General features: G+C 33.5%; 1 protein-coding gene across 1 annotated transcript in view; it reads left to right on the plus strand.

The window, feature by feature from the left end:
• The window catches only part of LOC105305969 (EGF-like and EMI domain-containing protein 1), a 453,542-nt gene that overhangs the window by 326,217 nt on the left and 101,699 nt on the right, over positions 1-25,626 (plus strand). Inside the window, 1 exon segment of the mRNA XM_011380831.1 lies at positions 7,822-7,944. Within this exon segment, the coding sequence (XP_011379133.1) occupies positions 7,822-7,944 (123 nt within the window).

Consider the following 25,626-nt stretch of genomic DNA (forward strand, 5'->3'; position numbering starts at 1 on the left):
GAAAAAAAGGAATTTTAAGTTCTTTTATTGTCATTTTTATACACTAATCATTTTGACCAACAAAATATCTAATTGTCTTTTCTTTATTAATTTCTGACAGTGTGTAAGTCCTATCTTATCAGTTTGATTATGAGTTTTGTGAAGGGCCACATTTAGCTTGACATTTGTTAATAATGTTCATAGCTAATAGGTTTAAGATAAATAGACACATGTGGAGAGGGATTCTTACACATGATATCCTTTATTTCAATATTTCAGAATCAAAACTGGGTATCCTTTTGGACAGTTTTCTCTCATATTATCTCATAGACATATACTTATTCACATTCTTTAGGAGTAAAAAGCCTTGCCCACAGCTCCCTACAACCAGATATAACAGTCCAGGGAAGAGATTTTCAAATATTTTTAGTAGCAAAAGCAACCGCTTTATTTAAATAAATTTTAAGTTGAGAGCTGCACAATAGTAAAAGAGATTAAAGCAATTTTTCATTTATTGAATTAAAGATTGCATGCTAGAGTACTCCCCCTCTTCATGCTCTTCTCCAGCCTATCGATGCCTGCCCTGAGAGAGCACTGTGAATCCTTAAGGATGAGTAGGCAAGTCTTTCAGACCAGGAAGAGCAAAATCTGTTGCCTTCGAGCCAGTCAAATACAATAAATGAGTGCGGTTGCTCAGTGAAAAGAAAGAGATTGTGGAAAGGTCCATGATGAACTGGAAAACATGTAGAAATTAGGTGTTTGGTCCAGTAGCATAATTTTTTTTCCAAAGCCCTGTTCAGGGCTATGCAAAGCAAGCATTACTTTTGTTTTAAAAATTCTATTTTTATTTCAGATAAAATTGGGCAAAGACAATTTGAGTGGGCTGTGTTGATTTAGCTTTCTACTGAAGTTGTTTTGCCTTAATGTATTTTTACATTATGTCTTACCTTTTAGTGCACGTAAATATTAGTCAAAAATTGATGAATAAATTTTGGCACTTTTTGAAAAATACTTTCTGAATACTTTGTTATTGTTTTATCCAATGACCCTTATATTTAAAATTCATGTCACAAATTTCCATAAGAATTTAATGCCAGGAAAAATCTGTCCTTCCTGAAAAACAAATATTTTCCATTGAACAGTCACTAAAAATTATATAAATCATTGTTTTAGTTTCTTTTTTACTACCTGTCAAAAATATCAGACCTATTTTTTAAAATAACGATGGCACAAGCAATATTGCGACAAAACTAAAACTTTGAAAGACATAATCCTACCACTATTATATGTCAAATTACTTAATTTTTAATCTTTTCTAGATTTTCAATAAGAATATATGGCTTTTATAGTTGTAACTAAAACATTAAAACAATTAGTGATCCATTTCAACATAACAGTTTTCCATGTTGTTTTATAGTCATTACAGTTATAACTTGTAATGACTGCATTGAAATGACATTAATTTACTTAGTTATTCTCATATTGGTGAATATTTAAGTCATTATAAATGTTTTTGCTTTATATATGATATGGATATATATATATATATCCATATTCTTTTTAATGACCATACTTTTTTGAATAAGTATGATTTTGTATGATCTCGTCAGTTCATTGTGAGGTCTGCATGATATTGTGTATAGAAAGGTGTCTAACACAGTCACATTCCTTTGGAATATGTTTTCGGATTAATACTTAAGGATGGAATTGCAAGACTCTTGATATCTGACCTATTTCAACATATCTGCTCTTTTTCAGCAAACCAACCTTAGAGAATAATATCCAAACTTGCATGTAAACTTGTACTCCAATATTCCTTAGGAAGTCAACCTTTGCTGTTCTTCCTCCTCCCTGTGATATCCTACAGCACAAAGCTCAATATCCATTTATAGAATCATATTCTTTGTCAATAATTTTATGTTTATTAGTCATAAATTTCTGACTTGTTAACTGAGCCAATTTGTTAAGAAAAATAAACAACTACATAATGCCTCAATTAATAGAATTTTCTTTGGACTAATGTAAGGAAAAATAAGGAGGATCAAGAAATAGTGTGAATAGATGTTCTTTTTTAATGGCTGTGATGATCTAAATAGTAAATGGTCAATTCTCTCACTGAGAACAACTAGAAAAGTTGCATGTAATATAAAAATCACTGATCTGAAGATATCAGAGAATATTATGGCAGCTAGAAAAGAAAATGAGGTGAATTTTCCCCTTGAGGAATTGATTCATAAGTAACATAATGAGACAGACTGAAAAGGTGAGAAAAAAGTGGCAGCTGGTAGAGAGAAAAGCTATACTGGGCTGGAGAGATATAAATTGGAATTCAGAGCCATCATAGAAGGCATATTTTGAGGGATCAAGATACTGGAGAGAGGTATACTAGTCAGTGTCCAATAAGAGACAGAAACCGTAGCAAGAATTAGATCAGGAAGAAAGTGCTATGAAGATTAGTAATTAGAAACTGTAGCTAAAGTTCTAAGAAGGGTAAAAACTAAGGAATCTGAATAAAGTATGGACTTTAGTTAATAATGATGTATCAATATTGTCTCATTAATTGTAATAAATGTGCCATACAAATATAAGGTATTTATAATAGCAGAATATGGAATATATGGGAACTCTGTACTGTATTTGCAATTTTTTTCTGTAAACCTGAAACCGTTCTAAAATGTAAAAGTTTATTTAAATATTAAGGTGAAAGAATGTCATTTCCTGATAAAATCTGAAAAAAAAAAAAAAAACGTTTCCAACAGATTCATATGAAAAGAAATGCCAAAAGCATTTTTTAGATGGAAGGAATATTACTCCAGAAAGAAGCACAGAAATTCAGGAAGTAATAATGAATACCAGAAAAGGTAAATATGTGGATAAACCTAAGTTACTATAATAATAAAGTCTTATGGGGTCTAAATATCTGAAATTAAAATACATGATAAAAATAATATAAAAGTAGGAAAAGCATAAAGGGAGTCAAAGTGTAGGGAAATGCTTAAAGTACTAATTTATATTAGACTTTAATAATAGATGTTGTAATATCTAGAGTAACCACTGAAAGAAGAATAAAGGAATATATAACTGACAATTTAATAAAGAGTGCAAATAGAACACTAAAAGTAATAAATTTAAAAGGATATAAGAGTAGAGAGCAAAGTAATAAAATACATGGAAATTCAGAAAAATAGTAAAATGGTAAATTTAATTCAAATATGTCAGTAATTACATTAAAATTTAATGCTATAATAAGTTTTAAAATGTTAGACTATTTATAATAACATATGGATATAGATATGTGGATATAGCTTCTCAAATATATGAATACAAAAAACATTAAAAGTAAGTTTTATAAAATGAATTGTCATGCAAACACAAACCAAAAGAAAATGGATATAGCTTCGCTAATGTCACAGTCTCAACTTTAATGAAAGAAACATGTAATAATAACAAAAGGTTAATCTGCTAAGATGATGTAGCAATTGTAAATTTGTATTCCCCTCATAACAGAGCTTCAAAATATATAACAACGAAAATTATAGTCATAAAAGAACAAAGGTAAAATCAAATAGATTTCACTATGCCTCTCTCACTAACTGATATAAGAAGCATATAAAAAATTCTTAAGAATGTAAAGATATGAAAATGTGATTAACAAATGAACTAATTAAATATACATATTTATATACATTTGAATATATATACATATGTATATACTATATATGCATAATATATATGTGCACATATACATAAGGAAAGCATGGCAACTGATAATTATAGAATACATCTTATTTTCTGTAAACATCAATTTTTTTTAAACCAAGATTGACCACGTAATGGAATATAAAGCAAGCCTAAAAAATTTTGAAGAATTGAAGTAAACAGAGTATATTCTTTGTTCACGAGGGAATTAATCTAGCATTTCATAATAACAAGATAATTGGAAATTACTCAAATGTTTAGAAAACCCCCAAAATACATCTCAAAATAACCCAAAGAAGAAATGTTAATGTATATTAGGAAATATTTTTAATTGAATGATAAATTATAACATAGCAAAAACTATAGGATGCAGCCAATACTTTATTTTTAGGAAAATGTATAGCCTTAACTGAACTTATTAGTGTGATATGCTCTCTCCAAGAAGACTGCCATGAATTTATTTCTTCCCCGGACACTGAAATTGTCACACTGCAGTTAAGGGAAGGAATTCCTTCGCCCGCCAGAATCTCAGCTGGCCTGTGACTGCTTTAACATAGATGTAAAGGAAGTACTGCTGTGCGACTTCCAAGGTTAGATCATAATAAGCCTTGCAGCTTCTGTTTGCATCTCTTAGCATGGTCTCTCTGGGGAATGACAGCTACCATGTAAAATCTCTCCACCCCGAGAACACCAAACAGTGAGAAGGTCAAAGTTAAGCATGTGGAAAGAGAGAGAGGGAGATGTCCCATCAGCCCCTCAGGCGTTCCAACCATCTCAGCCCAAATCCCAACACATGAGTTAAAAAGCCTGCATGCAAGCTAACCCCAGCTGCATCTGACTGCTACTACATGTCAAACCCCAAATGAGAACCATCCAGCTGAGCCCTTTGGTCCTCAGAAATGTGAAAGTTAATAATAAATTGCCTTTTTAAAAATTTAACTGGTGAGGGGGGTTGCTACACATTTATAGATAACTAGAAATCTTTTAAAAGAATAAAGCCTAAAAATCAATGATCTAAATGTCTGTCTCAAGATCTTAAAAGCAGAGCAATCAAATAAATACAAAGAAAATAGAAGGAAAGCAATGATTGAAAAAAAATCACAGTACTAAATTAATGAAATGGAAAAATGAGGAATATTAAAAAATCAATACAGCCAAAAGTTTGTTCTTAGAAAAGATAAAGATGATAGATGCATGGATCGATGGATGGATGGATGGATGGATGGATGGATGGATGGATGGATGGATGATGATAGATGATAGATGATAGATGATAGATGATAGATGATAGATAGATAGATAGATAGATAGATAGATAGATAGATGATAGATAATAGGTAGATGCCTACCAAAGGTGATCAACAAAAGAAAGGGAGGGAGGGAGAAGGGAGAGAGAGAGAGAAAGAGAAAGAGAGAGAGAGAGAGAGAGAAGGTATACATTATTTATTTGAGGAATAAGAAAGGGGACCTCACTACAAATTGGACAGATACTAGAAAAGATAGTATGAGAATATTATGAACAAATTAGCAATACATTTGAACATTTATATATAATGGATAATTTCCTTGAAACACATAATTTATCCACATGTTTAAATGAAAATCTAAATATCTATGGGTATTAAAGAAGTCGAACCTGTAATTAAAAGGCTACACACACACACACACGCACACACACACACACACACACAATTTCAGACCCAGATGGCATCATAAGGGAACGCCTCCAAACATTTAAGTAAGAAATGACAACAATCTCACAGACTCTTTCGGAGACTATAAAAAGAGTAAAAACTTCCCCACTTATTTTATGCATCCAGTATGACCTGGATGCCAAAATTTAAGAAGAATATTACAAGAAAGAAAAAGTACAGACTAATCTCTCATGAATATAAGTCACCAAAATCCTAAACAAAATACTGACTAAGTCCAGGAATACATAAAAAGTGTAGTGTATCACAACCAGATTTCTTTCAAGGATGAAAAAACTACAATGTTATTCATCATATTAACAGAATTAACAAGAAAACCTAATTATCTCTATAGTAAGAAAATTTGGTAAATAAAATGTTAACACCTATTTAAGATACAAATACTTAAGAAACTAGGAGTAGAAAGGAACTTTCTTAATCTGATGAATCTATTTTTTAAAAAAGTGTGTTATATAGCATACCTGCAGTGAAATGGCAAAAACTATTCTGAGTTTACAAGCAAAAGATAATCATTATCTCCACTTCCATGAACCCGGTATAAGAACCCGTATAAGAACCAGTATTTTTAAAATCGGACAATTGGACAAAATATTTGAACAGGCTTTTCAACAAGATGTTATCCAAATGGCCACTAATATGAAATGTGCTTAACTTAATTAATCATCAGGAAAATGCAAAATAAAATCACAATGTGATACTATTATATATACCTCAGAAGAACAAAAACCAATCCAAACCAAACAAAATAAAACAGAATATCCCAAATGTTGGATGACGAGCTGGTAGGAGTATAAGTAATAACCTCTTTAGAAGATTATTTGGCTCTAACTACTAAAGCTGAACATACTATCCCTTGATCCAGCAATTTTAGTCCTAGATACTACCCAGGAGAAATTCATGTGTAAGTTTATCAAAGATATGTATGAGAATGTTCAAAAAGCACCATTTTTATAATAACCGAAAATAAGAAAATATCCAAATTCCCATCAGTTGTGAAATAGATAAATAAAAGTTGTGTGATACTCCTAGAATCGAATAACGTACAGGAATAAGAATGAACAAACTGCAAGTATGTGCAACAATGTGGTTGTATCTCATAAGCAGAATGCTGAATGAAAGAACCAAATACAAAAACAAAATACAGAAAGATTCTACTTATATATAGTTAAAAAAAAAAACTGACCTATAGTAATTAAATATCAGGACAATTGTTACCTTCGACCAGTCAGGGTGCTCCTTTGGTGCTAGTAATGTTCTTTTTATTGTGATTGCATTGGTATAGTCTGTTATGTGAAAACTCATCAAACTGTATACTTAAGATTTATATAGTTTTCAGTGTGTATGACATACTTCAATGAAAAGTTAGCTAAAAACAAACAAAGGCAGTCACAGCAGCTGCATAGCCAGGCTTCAGACAGAATCAGTTATGGCCAGTCAAGATGCACTGTGGGTCACTGCCTGTTACTGCCTCTATCCTTCGATATTAGTTCTCTGCCCTCAAAGTTCCACAGTGAAGGTGACTCGGCTCCTCTTTGTCTTTGCTTCTACTTCATCAGCTTCTTCTGCTGTTTCTGACAAACCCATTCTCATTCTCCCTCTCTGCGTTTCTCTTCTTCCTTCTCTAATCCTTACCCCACTTCCTCCCTGCCCTCTCCACCCTCTCTCTCCCAGCCACACTTATCTCAAGAGACAAAAATGTATTAAGTAAGTCAACATGCAGTAGAGGTGCCTCCTTTGAAAAGAAGAGGCCACTATCAAACCTACAGATGGGTTGGAATACTTATCAGCTATAACCTGGTTGGGGGAATACATAAAACTGAGTCCTATCTGTAAAGATGGTTTGGGGCCACAGGTTTAGAAGTGGGCTGTGGACATATCCAGTACATGGACACCACCAAATCACATTTCTATTTACTCCTCAACCCCAGCTGGATTTTAATCATTGGAAAGCATGGAATTACCCTTTTACCTTCCCCACACCATGTAGCATAATGCCAAATATGTAGTGGTGCGTGCTCAATTATGTATTTGAGAAGCCGTTAACAAGCCATTAACATATTTAATGGACAGATAGGTGACCGAGTGATATGGCTCACTAGTTTCTAACTCCGTTCTCAATCTTACCCTGAAATGATGAGTTGGATGTGAAATTTCTGGATCTGTGCAGCAAGCCTCTAAATTTCGTAAGACTAGTCAGCTCCTTAGTACACTGTTAAAAAGATTTCAAATACCAAAGATTATGACCTGTTTTTTACTTTATGTCAAAATTAGAGTACATTAGCTCCAATTAAAATAAGATATTATAGTTTTATCTCATTTAATATGAGGTCAAAGAATGATGTCACTTTGTAATGGTACATTTTTAGGAGACCCACTAAAATCTTTTCGTCTATTTTTAGGAAGCTAATTCTGTTTAAATATTTAATTGCAGATATAAATGAATGTGCCATTGACAATGGTGGCTGTCAGGACCAATGCTGTAATACAATTGGCAGTTATTACTGCAAGTGTCAAGCTGGCCAGAAGCTGAAGGGAGATGGCAGAGGATGTGAAGGTAACAGGACTGTCTGCTTACTGATAAGGAAAGAGAAAACATCCATGTAATGCAAAAGAGAGGGTTTGTCTTTTATCCAGAGCCAGTTGAAGTGCCTGTGTTGAATGTTGTCAAGAGCACAGATCTTCCTCTCATGTCTAGATTACAAAATTGTAACCCTAAGAACATTTCAAGTAGCTTATTATAGGAAACATATGATTATACGCTGGTGTGGTTGTGTCATGTTCTGATTATAGAATTTCAATCGTTCATTTAAATCCCTGAAAAGTACATATTTAAATCAGTATTTCATTTAATTCCACAGTAAAAATGGTGCTTATCATAAAATACTCATATGTTGCTACAATAGAAATGGAAGGGCACGAAACTAACCAGAGCAATTGTATTCTTGGCATAGAATTAGCTTTTTTTCACAAGCTTCAGTTTTCTCTCTCCTTTTTAAATTAATTCCTTCCTTCCTTTATTTATTAATTCATCATTTTGTTCATTTGACAGTCATTGAGTTTCTGCTCTGTTTCAGGCATTATTCCATGCTCTGGGATATAAAAATTAATGAGAAATAAATTCTGCCCTGAAGGAATTCACTGATTAGCAGCAAAGATTGAAACCTAAGCCAAAACCTTACAGAATGATGTTTCAAGGCATGATACATGGGGATAAATGCAGTGAATTCAAGAAGGCTTGGGTTTGAATCTCAGCTCTGTTACAGTTTATATAACCTTGGACATGTTATTTAATCTTGTTAAAGCTCTTTCCTCATCTGTAAAATTCAGTATAGTGGTAGTCCCTAAAACCCTGAAAGTTGCTGTGGGAATTAAATAAGATAATGCATCTAAAGCACTTAGATAGTGGTGGAATATAGTATGTGTTCAAATGATGACTATGAATTGTATTCTCATTTATAAACTCAGTTCCCTATATTGAGAATGTAATTTGGGCCAGAGACGGCTTCCTTCTCTTCTTCTCAAAAAGGGGACATACATAAACTAAAAGGATCCCCTGCGCCAAGCCTTATAACTGTCCTTTCTAATTTTTTTTTTCCTGTCTATTCATACTATCAAAATGCTTGAGCATTTTTAGATCTCTTAGAAATTCATTTATTCTAACTATGTTTTCCCATCGGTCTTACAAAATTATACTCATTTTTTTTTCCCCTGACAGTGTCTGTTCCTGATGAGGCATGTGTGAATAAGTTGGTAGGAGAAAACAAAACAAACAAAAGACATACAGCTGAAGGTGGCTGTAGCTGGAGCTGTACGTTTGATTGAGACTGTCGAGACTTGACAAGTTGTAGGTGTGAGTAGGCTGGAGAACTTATTGGATTCTCAGGAAGCAGTGTGGTTCAGTCCCTTCTGGCAAGGCTCTGGCAGGCATCCACAGGAACGATTTCAGGTAGGCAGCCAGATGTTCAAGTGCAACTACCTTTTGAGCCTTTCTGAGGCAGGCTTCACCCCAAGCAAGGTCCCCTGCCAGAAAGGGTATATATTTATAAAGACAAGCCCTAAATTCACCCAGGCTCTTTTTCATTCAAGTGAGATCATCTTTATTTCTGATAAGATTGTTTGGCAGTGGTGTTCCCAGTATTAATTCAATATCAGAAAATGGGAAGAGTCAAGGACCCCATGGTGTCCAAATGAAAGGTGGGTTAGTGACCACTGAAGCATAGTTTACACGACTGGAATATTGTTTGTCATGACCCCTCCCTTACCTGACTGGCAGTGATCTATTTATTTCTTATTGGCTGAGTATCAGTATCATTATTATAGCTACATAAAAGTGCCCAGAACAACAATTAGCCACTGTTAGGTATGACAACTGTCAGTATTCGTTTTGTAATAGCTATTAGGCTGATCAGGCATGGCAAACTTTATGCTAATTTATTAACATTGAATTATCTCATATTTTAATTGAAGTTAGTTTTTCTTCATATAAATGTTAAAATATTTATAGAAATGATTTCCGTGGTTTTATTTAACTTATATTTATTTGTACAAAGTGAATAAGAGTAAGATCGGGACTTGTGAGAATCAAGATGCTTACAGAGATGCAGAACTGGGGATGGTGGTATGGAGTGGAGTAACTCACCAGTAAAGAACTATCTCTCTCAGTCTCTTACTTAGCATACTTTCCTTTTCATATCCTTAAATGACTATTTAGTAAACATGGTAGAGATTCAGATTTCTTGGTTACTGAACATATAATGATCTCAGATTTGTTTATGTATGTAATTAAATAAAAAAATTAATAGAGGTCATTTTGAAATTGAGTGCATTCTGAAGCCACTGCAAATGAGCATTTCAATTCGTGTGAGTGCACTAATGAGTCATTCGTATTTATTTACTGGACACTAACAGTAAAATGGGCATGTGGTTTTTAAAGACCATTTGTTGAATGCTATAGACATAGAATTAAACAGTCATTTTGAAAATCCTTTTTCTTTGTGTTAATATAAATTACATTTAACTTATTTGAATTGCTATTTAAAATACAGATCAACATTTTAGTAGACCTTTGTTGTACCATTAAAATAAATCTAGAGTCTACCCTTCAATGGAATTGAAATATTTGTCAATGAGCTTGTGAGCTAATCTTATTCTTTAATTTTTTCTCTAAAGAGCTATGAACTTGTGGAAAAGGCTTTTGATTAGCTCAGTTTACATTAGTATCCCCTTCTCTCACGTATAATGCTGGACCTAAAGCATGGTTTTTAATTCACACTGCAGATAGGTTATTATAAGGTGTAGATTAAAGGGGAAAATAAAGGATAAAGAATTGCCTACCACTGGGTACTGTGTGTATATACATATACATATAGTGTGTGTTTATGTATATATATAGGATATAAGGTTTTTCTGCTTTAATTTGTTAATGCGGGTTATAATATTTATAGCTTTTTAAACATGCAGCCATCTTTGCATTTCAGGAAAAAAATCCAACTGGATTTTATCATTTTATTTGCTGTTAAATCCAACTTGCCTGTTATTTTATTTAGGAATTTTACATCTTTAACCATGAATGAAATAGGCCAGTAATTTGTCTTTCTCGTATGTTTTTTTGTGTCAGTGGTTCTCAACTGGGGTTGAGACATTTGGCAATGTCTGAAGACATTGATTTTCACGACTGAGGGAAAGGGATAGCACTGGCATCTAGTGTGCCAAGGCCAAGATTCTGCTAAACATCTTAGTAGCTAAGGAAGTTCATGTCATGAGCACTACTGATTGGTCAGGGCTAGAGTTGAAGGTAGTCAATCATTGCATCACGTCCTGATGTCATTCATAGCATCATTCTGTCTGGTTTGAAGGGGTTGCTAGTAGGGTTATCACCTTTCATGAGTGTGGAGCTGCAAGATGTTATTTTTAGTTTGAAGAAAATTCTTTCTGTGGTCAACAGACCTGAGGCTTCGTTCCTAAGAGTGTTTAATGTGACCTAAGGGCTTAATGATTAAGGAAGGGGTCCTGCAATATGCAGAAGGATAAGGAAAGAAAAGTAAGTGAGCCCAAGGCCAGTTTGAATTAAGGAGAAAGAAACAACAAAAAGTCATTTTAAAGAAGTAAAGATTTGGTTACAAAGAAGTAAAGATTTTAAAGAAGTAAAGATTTGGTTACAAAGCTATATCACATTTTTCCTACTAGAAAGCAATCAGAGGTTTTCTGTTTGTTTGTTTGTTTGTTTGTTTGTTTGTTTGTTTTAGCTTAGTTTGAACTTTCTGAAGTTTCTCCATAAGGATTGTCTAAATAATTAATGCAACAGAATAACAAGTGAGGCTTTTGGACCATGGTAGTCTCATGGATCAAGGAATTTTTCCAAAATGAAGTGGTAACTAACATTACTGTGTTTTAAATAAGTGAACTGACAAAGATAAAGAAAACATTGATTAGACATTTGAGAGAAATAAACACAAAGGTATATCGTTTAATGAATTAAACTTTAAAATATTTAACAGTAATTTTTTGATAATATTTTGAGCCAATTTTTTTCCTGAATCACCTTAGAAATTATAATGTGAATAAACAAATAATGTAATTCAACATGCCATTATCATGGAATTATAGAATTTTTGGCTAAAAAAGCTTCTATTGATGAAATCCCAGAGAAATTAAATGATTTGAACAAGCTCAAAATGCTAATCAGTGTCACTAGAAACCAAGCTTTCTTATTTTTTCTCTATGAGATTGATAGGCAGCATGAACTGAGTACAAAGCAGATTAATCAGAACAGTGGAGTCACAGGGCTACAGGGGATGAGAGACCCTCAGCTCATAAAGGACAAGGTCTACAGAGGAAGGAGATTAAGACCTGGAGAAACGGTCTGATTTTCTCCAAGCCCCAGACAATTTATAGAACTAGGAATGGAATCCAGTTCTCCTTTTCCCAAATGTCATTCTTCCCAAATGACTGATCAGTCTGGACAGTAAATATTTATTGGGTAACTACTATATGCTCAGCACTGTGTGGGGTGATTTGAGACTACCAGAGTAGTACGAAGTATGGTTTCTTCTGTCATAGGGTTTCATTATTATTACACATCCTGGATACAAAATTATCGTGTGATATTTTAAATACAATTATAAGTAATTATATTATCTGCTTTGAGAGTTCACCCAGGCCAGCTCCTTGCCTCCAAGCAACCAGATGGTTGTTTATCCTAGTATTACAGATCCCCAAGGGAAGATACTGCAACTCCTTTCCATAGTCTGTTTAATACCCTTGCTAGCAAGAAAACCTTCCTTCCTTACATGTAATCTCTATTTCTCCTGCTGAAGTTAAAGCCTTTTTGATTTTATTTTCTTCTTGGTTCAGAAAGACTTAACTAATCAGAATCCTCCTTCACAGTAATTCTTTCCACACTTATACAGCACACTACTGTGCCCATCTTCAACTAAGTAAAAATATCATGTCAATTACTGAAGGCTGTTGGCACTTGTAGAAAATATATCTACCTATTGTCCGTCTATCCATCTATCTATATCTATCTATCCATCTATTTCTCCATCTATCTATATACATAACTACATACATATTTCATTTTGAGTTCATAAAATTCACTTAAGAAATCATTATTGAGGATTTATCTATCTCTGCCGATGTTAGGAATCACATAAAGGTGGTAGTAGCAGTTCCCTGGCCTCCAGGAGCTGACCATCTATTGGGGTGATATGTAAATGGGGAATGATTTGTGAAAATTCCTATGCAGTGTATCTTCATATATTAAAGAAAAAAATATATTTTTTTAATTTATCAAGACACTTTACAATATAGAATTCATTTTGTTTAAAAAGCTTGAATCACTCAAAATTCTTGGAACTTATCATGATTGACACATAAATGTATACAAAGTTTTCTTTCTTTTCATCCATTCATTCCTCAAACATATGTCAGACTCATATACTGTGGACAATGTAGAACAAAGAGTACAAACTTTGGATTTCAATATTGACTTTGACATTTAAAAATATCTATGCGTTTTCCCTTCTTCATCTGTAAAACCAGAATAACAATATCTGACTTGATATAGATTGAGAGATTAAATGAGATGTTGTATGGAAACACTTTGATGGTGAGAAAACTTCCTTTCCCCTACTTCATGACCATAGGAAGAAGGATATTGATTGGTGTAACAATCCTAACTTCTCTACCCCTCACTCACTCCCTTCTTCCCAAGGGAGGAAGAGCAAATTACCTCACTGGTGAGTTTTGGGAAAGAAACTGTGGAGTTCAGCCCACCTTCCTATCTCCTCTTTAGAACCTGCAAATGCCTGCAGAAAGTGCTCATTCTTGTCTGCTCTGCTGTGTGTATGTTTAACCAGGGTGAGACCTGAGGAAGACTGCATTTTCCCAACCACACCTGTGACCAGGGTATAATTCTGCATACATTTTTAGGAATACCATTGTTATTGCCCCTCTAAATTCTTTTCTCCAGTTCTAACTTTAACAAAATAAAGCTGGTAATTTGTCTACATCTGCCTATTTTGGATGAGTTCTCAATTAATTCAAAAGTCAGGCAGGAAACCAACTTATTTGTTATTGCAGCCTTTCAAACATTAACACCGCGCATTTGCCTAATGCAAAATATATACTCAAGAAATTTTCCTTCTTCACTCATTTTATTTTTATTTCCTCCTATTCAATACATTGTTGAGGATAAAAATGTGTGTTAGGTTATCTTTCTCTCTCCAAAGAGCTTGCAGTTCAATAAAAGAGATAAGGTGGTTACACAAACAGCTATAGTATAAGATAGTAGGAGTAAATATAAGGCATGTACAAGCTAAGTGCTGTGGGAATTCACCAGAAAAAAAGATAACCACTGTAGAATCAAAATGGGCTGTAAGGAACAGAGACAGACACTAATCGTTCAGTCCTGGGATTGAACAATCCTCCTTCCATTTCCTTAGTTTTCTTAAAAAATTCCCTGTTGGAGTACTGCCTCATATTACTAGTCCTGCCTTCATTCTTCTCTCTTGTTTGACACTGCAAGACATCTGAGATTTTAAGCAAAGCCACCACTGTGATGCCCAATATCATTCTCTGTAGAAACTCTGAGAATATTTGTGTCTTTTAGACTAGAGAGAAAACACACATAATTCAAATCTGAAACTCTGCTGTGAAAGTGGAAATCCATTTTATATCTTTTTAAGTTAATCTTTTAAATAAAGCCCATCATTTTCCCACTAATAATTTAGAGTAATCATTTCAACACCTCAGCATTCAGCCAACACTTATTACAGTCAAAAGTATATTTAGAAATGAGACAAGCTGGAAGAGACCATAACTGATATAAATTCTCCAAGATGAGCTGGATCACTTTCCAAATTTCATTAGGGACACACAGATTTATGGCAGTTATAGCTTCTCTAGGTGGTGCCAAAAGAAGGAGACTAGGTAAAAAAAAAAGATCCCAGACGTCTGTGGCTGACAAATAAGACATCTTTCATAGAGGCCTCTCATTAGTAATACACCAGGACAAAAATTAACCACAGGCAAACTTACTGCCTCAATAAGCCCCAGCCATTTGTAAAAACAATGAAACAGAAGCAGCCAATCAGGGCAAATGGCTGTGTGTGTGTGTCTGAGAATGGTGGCCAGTAAGGGACCTTCATTAAAAGTTTGGCTCATGGTGCTTGAATTTTACCATATGTCTGGAAGCATAACATAAGTTTAATATTCTTAAGAATACAACTTTTCATTTCATTCACAATTATTTTGAGTTTCTCTGTGCAATCATCTTTAAAATGAGCTGATTTTTTTGGAAAGATTATATTGTTATATTTTTCATTTTTTCTAAGAAAAATTCCCCAACTGAAGCACCCTGCCCTAAATTCCTCAGATTTATGTTTTTCCTCTAAATATTTTTTAGATTATGGAATCATAGCCACCAAAGGATCAGTATGATCCTGTATTCCAAAGAGTGATTTTTTTTTTTTTTATACCTGAAATGTAGACAATTGGTTCCTGCCCTTGCAAGACCCATGTTATTTTCTATTACTATCAGAAAATTAGTAATGGGTAACTATTTTTTTTTTCAATTTTCCTCTATAAAAAATTTCTTCATCAATTTCTAAATAATGGAGACATATTTTTCCTCAATAAGGACTCACTAAGGGGAACTTTGAATATATAATTCAACTACATATATATGTATATTTATATGTAATTTTTAATCATAAAATAAGCTAGTTAGAATTGACTTCTTCTTTTACTATTGGCTTTCATGTATCTGTATTTTTAGTGAACTTCTAAAGACCAGAAGCCACTTAGTGTAGGATCTCAGAGAATTAAAGCTATACACTTCTTTAAAAAATTGTGTACCTTACTTTATAAGTTCAAGTTAAGTTGTAGTTTTATTATTTATTCTAGTTTTTAATTTCCTAACAGGCCAAGTCTGTAATTTAATATAATTAATATCAACATGAAAGGATATTTATTGTGAATACATTAAATGAATATATTCCACATGCATTGCCAAAAAAACTAAGCACATGAAAATATGCATATTTATTTGTATTTTTACTTTATATCTTCCATACAACTATCTCATTGGTAATAATATATTCCAAAGAATAATAAATACTGTAAATAGGTAGAGTGCTTCATATTATTACAAACATAAACATCTATATAATTTACCGTTCCCCATAAATAGGAAAAATATATTTAAAGAATCACATCTGGAGAATTTTCCTAAATAGTGTTTTTATCTTTTCATCAAAGGAGATGGGGGACTTCCGTGATTGTTTATCAAAATATTCAAGGCAATTGATTATAAATTAATTGTTATTTATAGCCTGTCTTGCAAACTGAGAAAAGCATTTTGGTTTTTCTGAAACCCTGGATGACATTCCAATAATAGACCACCTGACAATGGCACTCCTCATTGTAGGAGGCCTTCATTTCCCAAGAGCACACCAGTGATGGGGAAGGGCGTTAGCCTGGTCTGAGTTTGTTCCTAGATCCTATTGACCCTCATTTCAGGGTTGGAATAGAGAAGAGCAGAATCAAGATGCCTCAAGTTTCCCTGTCTGTGTGGGCATGAGAGGTTAGGGGTAAGAGGAAAGAAAAACAAGAATAGTCCTTGAAAGGAATGCATTTTATATGTATATATTATATGCTGGAAGTACATTTTTCTCAGTTATAAAGTTCTGTAGTTCTGAGAAGCCTTTAGAAGTGCGACAGTTCAAATCTTAGAGCATTTCCAGCAGCAGCACAAACCATCCAGTGGAGTTCTGCCAAAAAAAGGTCTTTTCTCTGCTACATGTATATTTAATATTTTTTCAGCATGACCAAAATGACCCCTGCTAATTCATAAAAAAAATGTTGGCAATAGTTTGGAAGCAAGGGTGGTTATTAATTGCTTTTCATTGATGGGCGATAAGTTGGTTAAAAATAATTTGTTATGTATCTTTGACCAAGTTAACTGTAAGCTTTTGTATTTAAATCAATAATTATAAAGGATAGTATGTCTGTACAATTCAAGGGACTTAAAGACCTGAACACGTTATCAATTTATTTTATATAATTTCTTATATTTAAAAAAAATCACATCTCAGAGGCTTGACTGACCACTGGGAAACATTAAAACTGCAGCTGAGAAAATTAGGTTAATTGTAATTCATTAGATGCTATCCTATTAAAAGTGAATTGATTTAATCCCAGTTAAAAGCCCTAAGGCACAAGAAAGCAAAATAGCTATGTAAAAGTTTAGTGTTCTCAACGATTAGAAGATATTACAGTCCTGTGTTTCTTAAACATTAATGTGCATACAAATCACCTTAGATCTTGTCAAAATGCAGATTCTAGCTCAACAGGTGTGGGGTCGACCTGAGAACATGCATTTCTAACAAACTTCTAAAGGACATGATGCTGTTGTCCAGAGATCATACTGAGGAGAAAGGTGTATGTTAGCCTTTTCTTTCAGTTCATTTGTCAGATAATTATTAAGACTTTGCTAATTAAAATACAGCCATAGCGAGGAGTTACAAAATGGTATAATATGATCTGCTATCCTAGACATTTTAAAAAACTTTTAAAATCAATTTTATTAAGATATAATTCACATATCATACAGTTTATCTTTTTAAAGTGTACAGTTCAATATTTTTTAATTCACAGTTATATGCAATTACCATAGTTGATTTTAGAAAATTTGTATCACCTCAGAAAGAAAACCTATACTTATTAGTATCACCTCCCTACCCCCTCCTCCACCCCCGCCCCCATTTCCCTCAGACCTAATCAACTACATATCTCTTTGTTGTTATCGTTTTCTCTATTCAGGAATTTTATATGAATAGACCCATACAATATGTGGCTCTTTATGACTGGTTTCTTTCACTTAGCTTAATGCTTTCAAGACATATTTATATTATAGCATGTGTCGGAATTTCTTTCTTTTTTAAGGCTGAGTAATACTGCATTTTATGGATATACCACATTTTGTTTATTCATTTTTCAGTTGCTGGACACTTAGGTCTCCACCTTTGGGTTATTATGAATAATACAGCTATAAATATTCATGTGCAAGTTATTGTGTGTACATATTTTCAATTAAATTAGTTATATAACTAGGAGTGAAATTGCTGGGTTATGTGATAACTCTGTGTTTCATTTCTCTGGAGCTGTTAATTTAAATAAACAAATAAGATTTAGAAATAGATATTTATGTGGGTATATATATGGATAGATATATATCACATGATTGGCTTTATGAAAATGGTTTCATGATCAAATAACTTTAAGGAACACTGCATACTAAAACTGTCTAAAATTCAAACCAGGAAAAAGAGGAATCATTTAACTATGTTTAACCTAGGTTTCCCAAATATGTTTAGAAAACATGTTTGAAAATCTTTGAATATGAGATAATTACAGCTTAAGGATTTAGTATCTTGTAGAATGCATTTTGAGACATTTAACTGCATGTTCTGAAGATAGAGGACCTATTGGATGTGACAGAGAGCATATTCAGGGAACTCATATATGATTTGTTTGGGCGAGATAGAGGATAGCTTTACTTCAACAGGTAAATTCTATAGGTACTTGGGCAGGGGTATAGTTTTCAATGGGAAATATTTGAGGATAGCAATGATAGCATAAAAATGTGATTTCAGAAAATTGTTCTGGCCATGGTATATGTAGGATGATATGATAAAACAAGAAGATAAAGAAATGGCAGGGAGGTCACTGAAATTGTTCAGCTGTTGATATCCATAAGATGTGTAAGGAAATAAGAACCAGTAAGTTGTTATGAGAAACCGAATCCAAAGGAAAGGGGAAATACCAATGTTTTTGTAAATCAAATGATAAATAACATGGAATAAATTATTGATAGCAGTGTAATGTGATAGAAAATGTCCTGAACAAAGATATCATGTTACAACCAGATTTATTAGAATATCTATATAAGAATGTTTACCATTATAATGAAATTTCAGCCCATTTCTTCATCATTTCTCATTTGAAAATTAGTGGTTGATTTTTGTGCATGTCTCTGCCATTGTTTTTGATATTGCCATCCAGCAGAGCATGCTTATTCTCTTCATTATGGACGTAGGTCCTTTTTATGCTGATTCCTATTTTTCGCCATTAAATCTTAAGTCGATTTCAAATTAATGAAAACTAAGATTAAAGATGAAAACTTCCTTTGAATGTTATTATTAATTTTGTTGTTGGGGCACAATATTAGCACTGCTCAAATATGGTTGTAAGTTCTCTCTTTGATGAGATGTCTTTACTTTTATTCCTGTTACTGTATTTACTGCTTTTCTTTGTTGTATGCCATTGGAAAATGGAATTGCCATATGGTTTGCAAATAGAAGTGAGCAATGACAGTTTTTTTAAAGATTCTTTATATACAAACAAGCTAGCAAACAAACAAAAGTTTGCTTAAAAAAAAGAAAAGAAAACCTTTGCTTAAAACACATAGACACATTCAGAATCTCAGATTGTTAATTATATGCTCATTTATATCAGAAGGAATATGACAAATATGGGTGATAGTTCTTAAATTAGGTATAAGTAAGGATCTGTAAGAGTCACACATTGTCAGCATAATATGCAGAAGGTGAAGACAGCCCCTGGCCAGCATTCTTTCTTCAACTAAAGCTATTTAGTCTCCTAATCTCCATTCCTTTTGACAGTGGTTCTCTCTGATTCTCTTGTATCAGTAAAGATCACCTTCGTTGCCTGAAGGAACTCCAATAGTGTGGAGATCATTTTAATGTAGATATCAGGAGACTGTTTCAGTGATCACGTCAGATCCATCCACTGGGAACTCATAATATATCCCTTCCCTTTTGTGGGTTTCAATTTTCTCATCTGTAAAATAAGACGTTGGAAATGGGAAACCTCAAAGCTTCTTCCAGGTTGTAAATTCCATAGTTCACAAGGCATAAACCTATACTTTAAAATGTAATAACTGGGATTCTGTCAATGCAGCCAGGAAGAGATTTCTGGAGGTAAAGGACAGGATAGAGACTTCTTCCCTGAACCCCACTACTGTCTTCTTTAGTCCTGGGACTACACAGAGAACCTAAGATTTCTAGCAGGATATGAGATCATATCAAATTAGAGGATGGAAAAGAGTAAAACATAAGCAGCAATTAAACTTTAAAAGATATTATAGAATCCATAGATTCCATCTGCCTTTTAGGCATAGCTTTAAGATAACCTTGTTTTCCATATAAGTCTTTTTTCTATGTGTCTCTCTCTCAGAAAAAAAAAAAAAAAGTTCTCTTGGATTTCCATAGCTCTAGCAGAGTCAGACACCTACCTTATATTCAATATATTCATGCTGAACTTATTGTTATCATTTATTCACATTAGCAGTCAGTCTACAGAAGATTTTAGACAAGAAAATAAAACATTATATATTTCCTCAAATAATTCCTTGAATTACTCAGTTTTAAATTGAGAGGAATAGCTACAGTCTCAGTAAACTTTTCTGTAAAAATTATATATTAATAAAAAGTATAAGTTATGTTCCTTTTTCCCAAGAAAATGGTTTACATTTTCTATGCTGACTCTCAGGAAAGGAATTTTAAATTACAACTGAATGTCTGATTCTTATATTAGCACAAGCTTTAATTAAAAATTTTATCCTTGTGTTTTCTAGATATACTTCATATAAACTCACATAATTCAGTTAATAGTTACCGTAGGTCAATGAAGGTACCAGAAATGAAAGGTAGCAATTATAGTTTTAAGGGGATGGTGCCTTTTAAAAAATTACTCTTCATGGGTCATCTCTAATGTGGATATGATATTGGCATAAATGAGGGTTCCAGTGAGACCAAGATCAAGAATTTGAAGAGGTAAAGAAAATTAGATGTCTGCTGAAAGTCAACACAAAATCAATTAGAGTAAAAATTGAGTTAACTCTGACCTCAGATAAACTAGAAGAGCTGACCACAACCTTAATTATTCACAGAGCTTGAAAAGAGTTTGGCAGTCGAGGGTAATGAGACACAGAGATAGGGAAAAAGGAGAGCCCAGCCAAACATGCCTAGGAGAAAATTCTCAAACCAACAAACTTTGACAATCCCAGTCCTATGTACCAATGAATAGGCTAATTTATCCTTTTGAACAATAAGTTTTATCTAACCAATTCAATTTATTAAATCACTGTGGTAGATTATAATATGGTTCTTGTATCATCCTGGGTCCAATTAGGAGAGAAAGAAACCACACAGTAATTTGAACTTGGGAAATTTAATACAAGAATTATTAACTATAAATTAGAGTAAAGTGGAATTGGCAAGAGATATAAAAAACTCTAAAGAATATAGGATTATAACTACTCGGGTTGAACTGAAGCATCAAGGAAGAGGCTCCCCATGATCCAGAAAGGGTGATCAAGGTTCACTGAATGGCAGAGAGGTCACTGTGGTACCACTCCAACAAAATTTGTTGGAAATATGACCTCTGAAATTTGCCAGAAATCTGCTCTAGGGTTCTGGAGAAAACTGTTCATAGAGAGGTAGACACCTCTCTATGAGATCATATCAAATTAGAGGATGTCTCTTCACTACAACGTTGCCCAAAGGATGTTTCAGGGGAAGCTGATGGTTGTTGGGTATTGCTTACCACCAGTCATTGCGGGAACCAGAAGCTGAAGAGCCTGCCTGCCTGCACTGTAGGAGCTGACGTTGGAGGAGTTGTACACAAATGAAGCAGCCTCATATTGGAGAAGCTGCCATGCTGCTGAAGTGTAATGCTGAACAAAAGCCAACATTACCAAAGCTGGGCAGTAGAAAAACCTGTGCACTGCAAGAACCAGATGCTGGTGAAGACTTCTGTGCTAAGGGATCCAAGAGCTAGAGAAGCTGCATAGGGAGCCTGCCTAGAGATCATGGAGCCAGGAAGGAAAACCTTTTAGGTTATATCGTCTCTCCAGTCCCCTCTACTAGCAAGGCTTAGCAACATGCCAGCTGGGAAAGGAAAATGATTTAAAGGGCCCAGATCCATTTTCACAGATAGTGCTTTATTGAATGTGGAGCAGGGTAGTAATAAATCGACAATTAGCACAATTCCAAACTATGCTCACCCCATCCCATAAGAAGATTAAAAATACATTTTCCTAGTCATATAGACTTGGGTACTTCCCAAAGGCAAATTATTTCCTCTATGCATTGCCAACTTGATCATGTGACTTGGTTGGGCCAATAGCATTTGAGTAAAAGTGATACAGCAACAATTCTGAGCAGAAGCTTTAAATGTGAGTTTGCATTTCAGCATGGCCTCTTGCATCTTTGCCCTCTGCCATGAAGAAAGCAAGTCTCAGACTCTTTCATCTGGGTCCCAGAATGAAGTGCAGAGCTAAGTGGAACTATAGTCAACCTGTGAACTGCTAAGAGAAGAAAGGGTATTAATGGTTATATACCTCTGAGGTTTTTGGTTGTTTCATTATGGTAACAAAAGCTGACTAATGAAGTTTCCATCCTTAACAAATAACTCTGATTTTTATTTGGCTAATTGTGATTACACTGCATAAAATGTCATGTAAATCACTACATTATTTTCTAATTTTATATATTCACTTGCACTAAGGAGATAGAATGGAGAGACAAGGCCTGTCCTTGACTTGAGGGAAATTTATCCAAGCAATATCAGCCTGAGAGAAGTCTCAAGAGTCAGCTTGATGGCATTTTGCAGATGACATTTCAGCTTTCCTCGGCTATAACTCCCTGATGGAAGGTTAGAGTCAACTATAGTCATTATAGTCAGCTGAGAGTCACTATATAGAGTCACTATAGTCAGCTGCTTCTTTGACGCATAGGACTCCTCTACAATGCTGTCACTCCTTTTTCTTGCCTGTTTTGATAATCAGCTGTCAAGATTATCATTTACTTCATTTTACCTTATCTTAATCAAATGTCTCAAAATCAATTGGGATCCTGGGTTATCTTCGGGTAATTTTCTGTTCTTAACTAGACTTGGTAGACTTCAACATAACGTTCTGTGGAAGATGTGTTTTTTGATAAACAGTGTTGTATCAGTTCTTCTTCAGCTGTCACTGTAATCTGACAACTTCATGCTCACATAGACTTTTTCTTCTCTTTTTGATTTATTAGGAGAAAATCATGATCTAACATTGTTATACTAGCCATTATAAGTATTAATAATCTCTTAATACATTGCTATTATAATTATTATTATATTTGAATTTGATAATGTGACCCCCAACCACACACACACACACACACACACACACACACACATAGCCATCAGAGACTAGATTTTCTGCCTTTATCCAGCTGAAAAGTCATGCTGCTACTAAATAAAAATATTTAATTAAAATTAAAAATAAGAATTTACATGCTATGATTTTTATCATGAACATTTTAAAACATTGGTCAAATACTAACATGTATGTAAAATATATGTATAACTAAGAAAAATTAAATAGTTCTTATACTTTATGTGTGAATAATATTACTTCCTGTAAACATTTTAAAATATTGGCTAGGGTTTTCAGACCCTATTTCTGCAATAATGATCAGTCATAGAACTAATTTAATTTGGCCAAGTGAATGAAAGGCATTATTAGAAGGTAGAAAAAAGCCACAAAGCCTCGTCTGGTCTGTGCCACTGTACTTTCAGAACCTCAGTTTTCTTATCTCTGAAATGGGATAATAATATCTGCCCTACCAAACTCATAGAAATTATTTTTTTGAGAGTTAAAATTTGAAAATATGTCAGTGAAAAGGATACGTAAATTGTAAAGGTGTTTACAAATGTGAAAGTTTTTGATTCGATAACATGATTGGTAGTATGTTGGTATCTTACTAAATTCCACTAAATCTACAACCTAAAAAAGTGGGTAAGACTTAGATGGGTGATCTTTAAAATATGTTCTACTACAGAAAGGAACAGCATATTGGAATAAGCCTTAAAAGTAAGGTTAAGCAGAAATATAATTTCTCTTTCTTCTGAAGTTACCAAAAACCTGATTATAACTTCAATTATCAAGAGGTATCATATTTCCCAAAGTCCCATTAAAAAACAATATGGTCAAGCAGTTGAGAAATTTACTGTGAGAAAGCTCCCTAATAATTATATAGTATTATCACTAAAAAACAGAAGAGACAGAATGATAGAGGCTTAGTGGCAGAGTGGAGACGGAGAGGTAGGGATGGAGGGAATATTACTCAGCCCATGTCACCTTCTCTCTGAACTTTCCTGGACTCGATTTTCCCAAGAATCTAGTGTATACTTAGTTCTTTTGTGTGTGTGTGAGTGATTTCCTTGTCTTTTAGACAAGTCTTCTATTAGAAATTCACATGGTGCATTGTATTTATTTGTTAAATTTTCTGCCTCTCCCACCAGACTATAAATGCCTCAAAGATAAGAATCCTGTCTTAATTCTCAAGTAGCCCTGATTAATGCCTTGCACAGGGCCTGGCATATAGTAGATGTTGAATGTTCAGTGAATGTTAGGTTAAGGGATGAATGCGGAAGCACTACAAGTCTTAAAGATTAAGGAACTGTTTTCAAGGTACAACACAATACAAATTTTATATAAAATTTAATGGGAAAATTAATCCATAGGCTTGCAGATATTTTTTTTCAGAAGACTCCTGGAAAAAGTAATTAATTTTAAATGTTTGAATTCCTATGCATTTCTTAAAAATAGACTTAAAGCAACTGTGATATTCTGCTTCAAAAAATAACAATACTTTCTTTGAAAAAAAGAATGTACTTTTAGGCTGCAGTAGGATGGATGAGCAAGTGTTAATCAAATCAGAGGGATGTCTCCAGTATATAAACCTAAAAGCTTAGGAATCTTTGTCATAATATACAAAGTATTATGATTATGTTATAAAATAAAAGAAAAAGCTTTAAAGTTATTTGGATTGAACACATTCTAAATTATAGTATGGCATCAACTTTCATTTATTTCAGATGTCTTAAAGATATTTAAATATTTTCTGGTATTTTTGCACAAACTTAACTATTAACTATAGTTAATGGGTCATCTCTTTCTTAATCTTAAGCATGACAAAGAAAGTACATATAATCCTTGAATGTGCTTACAAGAATTATTAGGAGGAATACCGTATCTGCCAGGCTGCACAGATTTGACTTTCAATGGCAATGTTTGGTATGGTAAATCTTACTTTGTCTATTACCATTTCTGCTATGTGATATAAATTCTTTGCCTACTAATCACAAATCTCAAGATCTGGAAAATGGAGTTCCCTAGAACTGGCAATATATTTTTTATTGCCATCTCGAATCAAACTGGTGCCATTTTTCATGAGAGGACTAATAAAAGTCACATTCTGTATTGAAATATCCCTGTATTTTATAGACCCATCTGATATACCTTTAATAAAGTTTTGAAACAATTTATAATAGATTTTGCAGGAAGCTCAGATCTGCCAGCACTCTTCATTAACAGCCCAATTTAAAGCATTACTTTAGGCATAATTATCTGTAAAATGTTAGTGGGGTTCTTTAATATTGAAAGACTAGCTAAAAGGACAGGAAGCTCAATTATTAAAAAAATTCAGTTGGATTGCTATTTAGAGTGATTTAACAAACAAACTTGCATTTTGTTCTTATTTTCAAAGTGCAAACTTGTATTCATTTCCACAAATATGTAGTTCATTGAAAATGCCAACATTTCTAACTGATTCTACATGAGAAGAAATAGCTGATTAAAATAAAAATACCCCTCAGCATGTTA

This window comes from Pteropus vampyrus, unplaced genomic scaffold (genome assembly GCF_000151845.1).
Source record: "Pteropus vampyrus isolate Shadow unplaced genomic scaffold, Pvam_2.0 Scaffold12, whole genome shotgun sequence".
NCBI lineage: Eukaryota > Metazoa > Chordata > Mammalia > Chiroptera > Pteropodidae > Pteropus > Pteropus vampyrus.